Source organism: Palaemon carinicauda, chromosome 36 (genome assembly GCF_036898095.1).
Source record: "Palaemon carinicauda isolate YSFRI2023 chromosome 36, ASM3689809v2, whole genome shotgun sequence".
NCBI classification, from domain to species: domain Eukaryota; kingdom Metazoa; phylum Arthropoda; class Malacostraca; order Decapoda; family Palaemonidae; genus Palaemon; species Palaemon carinicauda.
Window position 1 is genome coordinate 27,411,506 of NC_090760.1, and position 10,000 is coordinate 27,421,505.

A 10,000-nucleotide genomic window follows, 5' to 3' on the forward strand; every position below is an offset into this window, starting at 1 on the left:
TGTATAAACAGAGAATTTTACATGTAACATGAATTGAATAATGATATATGAATATCTTCCTGTATTTGAATAATTATTTCCGTTGTTTATTTGTTTAGATTTTGAAAGTTCTCAGAAATGCAGTAAAACAGAAAATAGTAGAAAAGAATGTCTTCAGAAAGTTATTTTGACTTGAGAAATATTTTTTAATCCAAATAGGAATAAATAAGTACCCTTACACAGAGAGAAAACATCTGAATTAATTCTCTTCTCTTTTCTGAATAATTATTATCATAAAATCTGGACTAACTTTCAATAAAGAGCTTATTACCATGGATTAAATTTTGAATCAATTTATAATAATAATTCTCTCCATCCCCTGAATCCTCTTTCTCTGCCAAGAAGATCTTGCATATAATCTCCTTTTCTACTTTAGGGCTCAACCAAGAGACCGGACAGCTTATCAGAAGGGAAGTCTTGGAACACTTGACTAATTTATCAGCAGCAGGTAAGTTCTCTTTAGTTAGTGATAGTGATTCTTGTAATGTATCGTTCAAAGAAGATAGAAATGACATCCTTATAATATTGCAACGTGGAGTATTGACCATCACTTGTATGATTAATATCATTAATATATTTACTGATTATGTTCTTGTTCATTTGGTTTCTTAATCACATGGTGAAGTAGAGCCATATATCTTTGTGTTGTTTTTTGATCAATTAAACAAGATTTCAGAGAGCACAACAATTACAGTATGTCGTTCAAGGGATTATTTTCTTCCAGCAAATGAAGAGATCAAGTCTTTTGTTCACGAGGAGATTTCAGGAGTCATCTTTTTGGCACAACAAGGTCAGTTTATATACACTTAAAGCATTGATATTTCTATAGCATCCTTCACTCCACCTCGCCAGCTAATTATCTTCCTCCTTCTCTATCAGGGCTTTATTTACAATTTTCTTGATTGTTGTCAGAATTTTGGTGCTGCCTTTGATCATATGAATCATAAAACTCTTGTGTACAAAGTTCACCAGAGAGGAGTTAGTGGATCGTTTCTAAGTATTATTGAAGAGAATCTAACCAAAGTGTTGGCCTTTTACTTTCAAATTATAATACTAAGATCTGTAGTTTGTTTTTAAAAAGTGTATTTAATTGTCAATCCCTCATACCCCTTAATGGGAGATCTGTATTTGATGAATACCATTTCAGAGATATTGACCGAGTTAATGACTATTTAGCAGAATCAACAGTCCATATAATTACTTTTCTTAGATTTATATGATATTATCTGTTACTGTTTTATCATTACTCACTGCCTATACTTATAATTGAAATACTTTAAATTATGTTTACTTAAGTAGTCCCTCGTATCCAATAACAACACATAAGGATTCTCTGTGTATGGTGAAAATATTATGAGGATGTGTCTTTAGAGAGATTGCAACTGTTCCTAAGAGTTTGGCGTGCAGATGATGTTTCCTCTTTAGTGAGACAAGTTTTGTGTAATCTTGCTTCTATAGATCATACATCACTCTGTCAGGAATAAGGCTTTCCAGGTTACTTCATATAACCTTTTTGCTTATTCTAGAAATTAAATTTTGTTTTTATGTTAATAACTCACAAATATAACATATAATGCACAAATTACATTGAGTTAATTCTAACATCTGGCTTTCCTTTTTAAGAGTATATATACTATACAGTATGATTGAAGATTTTTACCTAACGCAATGATTATATGGATGAATGATATTCCCAATCATATACATGAATATAGATCCCTAGAACTCCCTACTTTTTGCATATGGTGGCATAAGAGAGATTCTATTTTTATATGTTTTTTCTTTTATGTAAATCCATATCTTGCTCTTTATTCTTTTCTAAACTGAGGTGGTGGTAGTATACTGTGAGTGTCCTAATCATTATTGCACTGCATTCACATCATGAAGTATCCTTTATTTTCTTTATTGCTTAAAGGTGGAAAGGGCAAAGGAAAGACAAATGGATTAGTGACCATTCATATATATATTATATAGTTAGCACTAAAGTCCATCCCCACCTCGGCTAGGTCTAGGAAAGGTCAGGTCATTGCTGAAGCTTGCTCAGAAGGTAGGCCTATTGGAACCATTAAAACTACCATCACTAGCTCATGGGGACAATGATAGAAGACTTTTTCTCATTCTTTTTCATATTTTAAAATCTTTCAAGTATTGATATTCCCATATTTCACTCATCATTGTCCTCTGTTTCTTGAACCTTAGCTTCTACTTTTCGTCTTAGACCCGAGGTTTTTTTTTATTTCATCCATACATTGAAGCTGGTCTTATTATTGTGGTGTAGGTCATGACTTTTAGCTTGATTTGTATTTTCGTATCATATATCATCCCTGCTCCCTCCATGCTGAGTTTAAACTACTCTCAACTTCAGCCTCAATCCTCTCTCGTGACTTATAGTAAATCCCAAGTAACTAAATTCGTTAATCTGTTTTATAGCCAAGCCTTCACTTTCATGTATAGCTATCCCGTCCCTACCTTCCTCACTACTCACCATAGACTTAGTCCCTTTCAAATTTATTCTTAAGTTACCTCACTTCAAAAATTCTTGCTACTCTATAACCATTCCCTGTAAGTCTTCTTTATTTTCACCAGTAACCACAAAATCATCTGCATATAGTGACTCCTAAAGCTCTTAATTATTTTTATCTAATTACGTAACAAATCCAAGACCAGCACTAATAAAGATGAGCTTAATGCTGAAAGACGGTTTATTATGATAATAACATCAAAGGTTTTCGTTACCCCAAACACTGTAATTACTTTTATCCCAGTTCTTTTGTACATCATCTCAACCATTGTAACAAACTTCACTGTAGTTACCAGTGGTTAAATTTATTTACCTATAGACTCTCCTCTCAGTCTGTACATATTTGCTCTTGATAAAAATAACATTTTAAATAATTTTATCTTCTTTTTTTTTACCGTTTTAATTGGAAATTTGGATTAGCTTGATGGTTTACCATTTTTCTATTTTTTTTTTTTTTACTGAATTAAACTTCATTTTTGTATTCCCTATCCTCGTCACTAACCCATCTAACGTTTAGTATTCACTGGTTTCCTAAGATGTTCTCTTCCTCTCCTATTAATATCTTTATCCGTCTGAAACACATTTCCATCTCAATTGTTTATAATTTCCAGTTGCCCCAAAATCTCATCTTTGCCTTTTCCACTATGTTTATCTATTCCTTCTCTGCCATTCATGTCTCCTCCTATTACTAGCTTCTCCTCGTTCGGTGTCTCAAACTCACATTACCCGCTGTAAAAGAGCTTATTTTCTATATCTCCAATTTCAAATGCTATCCATCTTGTCTCCTGCACACATGGGATGTCTATCTTTCTCCTCTTTATCACATCCTCTATCTCCCTTAAACCTCCCTTTAAAGAACCGACATTCCAACAACTTGCTTCGATCTACTTTTTCTGTCAGAAGCACACACACACACACACACACACATATATATATATATATATATATATATATATATATATATATATATATATATATATATATATATGATTGTGTGTGTCTTTCTGTATATGTTTGAGCATGTGTGTTTGAGTCAAAGAAAAGATTTCTGATTTAATCTTCTTTTTAATGACTTTCCTTTTTTCTTATACTCTTTTGAACAGAAGTCTTTGACAATAAATCCCCTTTTATCTATTTTGTTTATTTGACTTATGGCAATCATTAAGATAAAGATGAACTTGAGGTAATTAAACATTAAATTTCATTTGTGGGTGATAAAAAAATCATCAGAAACCAAATGTTGCTGACAAGGTTTTGGTTGGCATTCTTTCGATTGTTTTTTTGTGATTAGAGAAGAAAACATTCATCTCTGCCTCAATCGATCAAACAGAGCTGGTAGGTGTTGATGGTGGTGCTGGTGCTTTGAATGACTACACTATGTTCCCACCATCTTAATGGTTTCTGATCTAAGTTCAGCAATAAGTGAAATTGCCTCTTGATACCGAGTTCTGTAAAGACTAACTAGGTAGTGACCAAGTCATCTTTCTGACTAGTGAAGGGTGACAGTTAGGTGAATCTTCTATCAAAGGATGACTTAGCTCCTGGATTGATTAGTATTGTTTAAGGGGGATTGTTACTGCTGTCTTTCAAAAGCCTTAGCAGCAGAGTTTGGGAGACATTGCACAAACGGCTGATCAAAAGCTCCAGAAAACGAAAGGTTGTTTCTTGAAAGTGTCCGATATGACTTTATCTATAAAGTATCTGAATAATAATAACCAATTGATCAGGATTAATATCACTATCATAATATAAGGTCCATAGACAGACACATAGACACATAGACCTAGACTGAGAATGGGAGTTGAGGCATTGGGTAAGTGGTGAAATGGGAAAAAGGTAGATAAAAGAATGAGAAAAAATAAGGCCTCCTATGTTCATGAAAATTCCCTTGCATTTCATATATAAGCCTTTGGAGAATAATTTGTATACCGTGACTTTTGTTTCTCTTTTGATAGATTTAAAATCATTATATAGGGACAGAAAATTATTTGTATAAGTTTTCTTCCAATTTTTTATTCTTTTTACTGTAAAAGGTAAATCAGATGATCTATACATTCCTTTCAGGACATGATGAGCATCTACAAAGAATTCTTGGTAAGTCTCCTGAATATTATGATATTCATAGTTTTTATTTAATCTGTCAAGCTAGCAACTAATAATTATTGTGAATATTAATCATCATCTGATAGACTACATAACATAAGCATGATTGGATCATAGTTTGGAATAGTATCCTTTAATTACACACTCATTCGAATATAGAAAATTATTTTTTTTCCATTTATGCAACCATTTGAAAATTCATTAATTATATTTTCATACATCCAGGAGAAACTCCAACATCTTGAAAATAATCTTCAAGGTAATCTTTCCAATATATTTTTCCAATTCTTTTAATTTTCTCTATCTCCATCTCATCACTTTAAAACTAAAATGATGATTATATGTTGACTTTTGTTAGATTAAGGTGTTGTCATTGCATATCCAGTGGCTGTATTTTTTTTCTGACGCTTGAAAGATACATATAAATATATATATATATATATATATATATATATAATATATATATATATATATATATATATATGTATATATATATATATATATATATATATATATATATCGATACCAACTGACAAGGTATTGTGAGTTATCTATTTCATTTGATTAGGTCACAATTAGAAGTGTTATATCTGGTGTTCGTTTGAATATAAATCTGGTCAACATAATTGATTGTTGTATCAAGTGAAAAACAAACCTGAATCCATTATGAATATGAGAAGCAGGGTCCTATCACATTTGGAATGGCAATAAATCAGATTTGACTTGGAAAAACTATACTCAGCTAAGAGCAGTAGTCTAGAGAAAAGGACCAATGTTGGGAACCTGATGTTCAAGAGGAGAAGAAGTTTTTACGAGAAGATACTTGGGAAATAGACATGCTAAACCGGATAGTAAGAATTGTATCGGGAGACAGCAAGAGGGAATTTTTAATAGAAAAGTGTGCCTTAGGTAATATCAAGAGAGGAAAAGTAAAGAAGACTTAAGGGATAAAGCTGCCAGGTGGAAATGTCATCAAGGGCATAGACAAAACAGGTTACAAATACTTTTGGAGAATAGAAGGAGAGCAAATAAAACGGAAAAACATGAAGGAAAATATTAGAAGAGACTTCAAGCAATATACAAGCTTAATTATGAAAATATGCTAAAAGCTATAAACACCTGGTAAGTGCCAGATACCAAGTACAGTGCTGGAATAGTGGAGTGGAAGGTATCAGAGCTATGCAACATGTATAGCAAAACTAGAAATATAAAAGGACAAGTGTCGATCACTGCACGAAAGATTGAACATTGATTGGCTATATATACCACGTTGTGGAGGAAGAAAAGGACTCATTAGTATTAAAGATTGTGTCAACATCGAAAGAGTAGGGAACTTTACCAGTACTGAAGACCAGTGAGGATGAATTGCTAAAAAGTTCACGGGAAAAAGCGTGATAAAACACGATGAAGATCCAGAAGTACATCAGTAAAGAGCAGAAAGAACATGCATGGACAATCCATGAAAAAATGGAAAAATTAGCCTTCAAGGAAACATAGCAGTGGCTACAGAGGGGGGAAACTTAACATGGAGACTTAAGGGAGGATATTGGCAGCACTTGGTCAGGTCTTAAGATCAAGATATATAGACGGAAATAACATCTCGTCAAAGTGCAGGAAATATATGACAAAAGAAACTGTTAACCACATAGGCAACTGGAACATGTTCAGCAACAGTATCATGAATTATATAATAGTGTCTAAAACTCTTCATTGGAATTTGTAAAAATATGAAAAACAATGAAGCAGGAAATGGTACGAAAATCCAATTTAAGCTGCGGTAGAAAATGATCAGGCTAAACTACTCTGAAACTGCAATATAAAGATGGAGAGGTTGTGGCCTTTTTCTTAGAGAATTACTGAAATTTACGATTCTACGTGTTTTATACAGTAGTTGTAACTTGCACTTACATTTTTAACGTGATTTGATATCTTTCAATTAATATAAAGCTATATTCTTCTTTCTTGATACTCCTGAAATAATTTTAAGATCCATATTTGCATTAAATGGTTATCTCTCTTCTTGAAACTTGATCTTACAGTAGTTTGTGTTTTGTCTTTAATATCTTGACTGAGATTTGAGAACTATTTGGAACGTATAAATCCGTTGTCTTTCTTTATGAAAATCTTAAAATAAGATTGAATGTCTCTCATTATATATACAGTATTGTTTATAGTCTTGACACCCCTGTATGTTATTCAACCGCCTCAAATGCACAAAAAATATTTGTTTTAGGCTTTGACACTTTTAAAGGATATTTAAGAGCTTTCGTTGCATGCACAGTAGTGTTGTCTTATTTTGACAAGCTTGAATGAGACTCTAAAACCTTCATATGAAATATAGGAGTTGTCTTTCATCTTCTAGTTGTCTGTTGTGTTGGCATTCAAAAACTTAAGAATCTCTATTGCATTTTTCATTAGCTAAAACTAAAATGAAGATGTGCAGCAGAAACTTGAGAATCATGAAATTAGTTTTCACAGCATTATTCCAAATATTTCGAGAACATTTATTTCTATCTGTATATATCCTGCCCTAATCCATATACACGTGTAAGATAATATTTGATAAAATATACCGCTATGATTCATATTTTTTTTTTTTCTTTTCCAGAACTTCATCATGAAATGGGACACGTGAAAGGTATTTGTTATTCCAGCAGTTGTGTTCATCTTAATATTTGTATCTTTTTTTTTTATATTGAGATGTTTATAAAATAATTTGGAACTACCATGATAGCTAAAATCTTTCTGTGAATAACTTTATTTACAAAAAAAAAAAAAAAAAAAAAAAAAAAAAAGTAAGAGGAAATATGGGTAGATCTATCATTTATGAAAAATTTCTCATTATTTATCAATCTTTGCTTTCGAATGTGAACAGAACATTATATATGTAACATTAATTGAATGATAATATTCAAATGTCTTTTTCATTTTAAACAATTATTTCTGTTGGTTATTTGTTTAAAATTTTGAAGTTTCTCTGAATTGGAGTAAAACAGAAAATTGTTAAAAAGAAGGTCTTTAGAAAGATATTTTAATTACAAGGGATATTCTGTTTTATTCCACATAAGAATCAATGAGAGCCCTTACATAGAGAGAACATATTTTAAGTAAGTCTCTTCGCTTTTCTAAATATTTAATATCATCACATCTAGATTACCATTCAACGAAACGATTCTTACTTTCGATCAAATTATCTATCAATCTATAATTACAATTTTCATCATCTCCTGCATCATTTTTTATTGTTAAAAAGATCTTGCATATAATCTCCTTATCTACCTTAGGGCTCATCCGAGAGACCGGACAGTGTCTCAAAGGGGAAGACTTGCAACACTTGACTAATGTATCTGCAGAGGGTAAGATCTTTTCAATTAGTGATAATGATTTTCCAAATTTATAGTTTAAATGAGATTGAAATGACATCGTTATAATAGCACAACCTGGAATAATTTGTGATTACTTTTCTGATCAATATCCTCAATATATTTGCTTTGTTCTTTCTTGTTCAATTCTTTCTTAATTAAGTGGTAGAGTTGAGCCATAAACCTTTCTTTATCAATGATAGAGGATTTCAGAGAACACAACACTTACAATATATTGTTCAAGAGATTATTTTCTTCTCCACAGCCAATCAAGAGATCAAGTCTTATCACGAGGAGATGTCTGAAGTCATTTCTTTGTCACGAAAAGGTCAGTTGATATGCACTTGAAGCATAGATCTTTCTATATCAACCTTTATTATCTTAATTCGCAAATCTAATTCTCTGCCTCCATCTCTATTTAAATCCATACTCTTATCAGGATCCTCCAATGACCTCCTGTCTTATATTCCACCATCCATCCTTAACATGTGGGCACACCATCTCAGTCATTAGAGTCTTATTACTTCTATAATCAGTACTCTGCTTTTAATTCTTCTTATTTCACCATTTTCCAATCTTTTAAGCAGTAATATTCCATAATCGGCTTCAGAAATCTCGTCTCTGAAGCTTTGCTCACGTTTTTTATTATACGTTATTATACGTTAACTGTGGTCTTATTATTGAGTTATAGATCACAATATTTACCACAAAATTGAGATGAAACCTAAAAAATAAATGGAAGCTTCAGAAACTGAGAATTGATATAATAATTTAAACCTTATGCTTCCCTAATTTCTAAAAAAGAATACTTTATTTCTTTTCATTTATAAATCAAATTGAAATAATATTGAAGTCCTGCATATCTAATTCAATGTCACACCAGTCAGGGTAATGTTTTCTTTATACCAGATGAGTGCTCAGAAGAAAGTCTCGTCTGTGGTAGCTTTGGCATCTGCAAGAATACCCTGTTCAGTTTCACCTGTTCTTGTCCTTCTGGATTCACCTTAGATGGTTCAGAATGTAAAGGTAAGACACATTAGTCAACTTTTTAACCTTAATATATGATTGATTTTGTTCATAGCTCTTTTTAATTTATCATTGTTTCACTCTTTCTGTGTTCTGTTTACTTTATCTATTTTGGAATTGTTTCTGTTTTCTGTTCTTTTATACATAATTTTCACATTTCCTTTTTAAATATTACTGATGTTATATTTATATCATGTTTAAGATGATTACTAAATTTTTCAAAGCGTTTATCTTTTATGGTATTGAGGAATGTGAAATATTTCCCTTTATTATCAATTAGACTGAAAATCAATCTAAATTCTCGATGAAGACTACAACTTCTTTTGTTTACATTCATGTTCCGATTTTTCACTACGTTTTTCCTTATGGCAATTCGATTTCCCATGCATACATATGTCTATCTATCGATCTATCTATCTATCTATCTATCTATCTATCTATCTATCTATATATATATATATATATATATATATATATATATATATATATATATATATATATATATACATAAATATAAATATATATACCAGGACTTCTAGGTGGTAGGTTAGCCAGGGCACCAGCCACCCGTTGTGATACTACCACTAGAGAGTTATGGGGTCTATTGACTGGCCAGACAGTACTACATTGGATCTTTATGTCTGGTTACGGTTTATTTTCCCTTTGGCTACACATACACAGAATAGTTTGGCATATTCTTTACAGATTCTCCTCTCTCCTCATACACCTGACAACACTGAGATTACCAAATAATTCTTTTTCTCTTAAGGGGTTTCTGCACTGTAATTGTTCAGTGGCTACTTTCCTCTTGATAATGGTAGAAGAGACTCTTTAGCAATGGTAAGCACCTCTTTTAGGACACTCCAAAATCAAACCAGTGTTCTCTAGTCTTGGGTAGTGCCATAGCCTCTGTACCATGGTCTTCCACTATCTTGGGTTAGAGTTCTCT

General features: G+C 31.9%; 1 protein-coding gene across 1 annotated transcript in view; it reads left to right on the plus strand.

The window, feature by feature from the left end:
- Positions 1-4,630: 4,630 nt before the first annotated feature.
- LOC137628539 (uncharacterized) overlaps positions 4,631-10,000 on the plus strand; it is a 9,726-nt gene continuing 4,356 nt past the window's right edge. Inside the window, exons 1-6 of the mRNA XM_068359690.1 lie at positions 4,631-4,654; positions 4,889-4,922; positions 7,272-7,301; positions 7,948-8,019; positions 8,291-8,353; positions 8,935-9,051. Of these exons, the coding sequence (XP_068215791.1) occupies positions 4,631-4,654; positions 4,889-4,922; positions 7,272-7,301; positions 7,948-8,019; positions 8,291-8,353; positions 8,935-9,051 (340 nt within the window). The remainder of the gene's footprint in view (positions 4,655-4,888; positions 4,923-7,271; positions 7,302-7,947; positions 8,020-8,290; positions 8,354-8,934; positions 9,052-10,000) is intronic.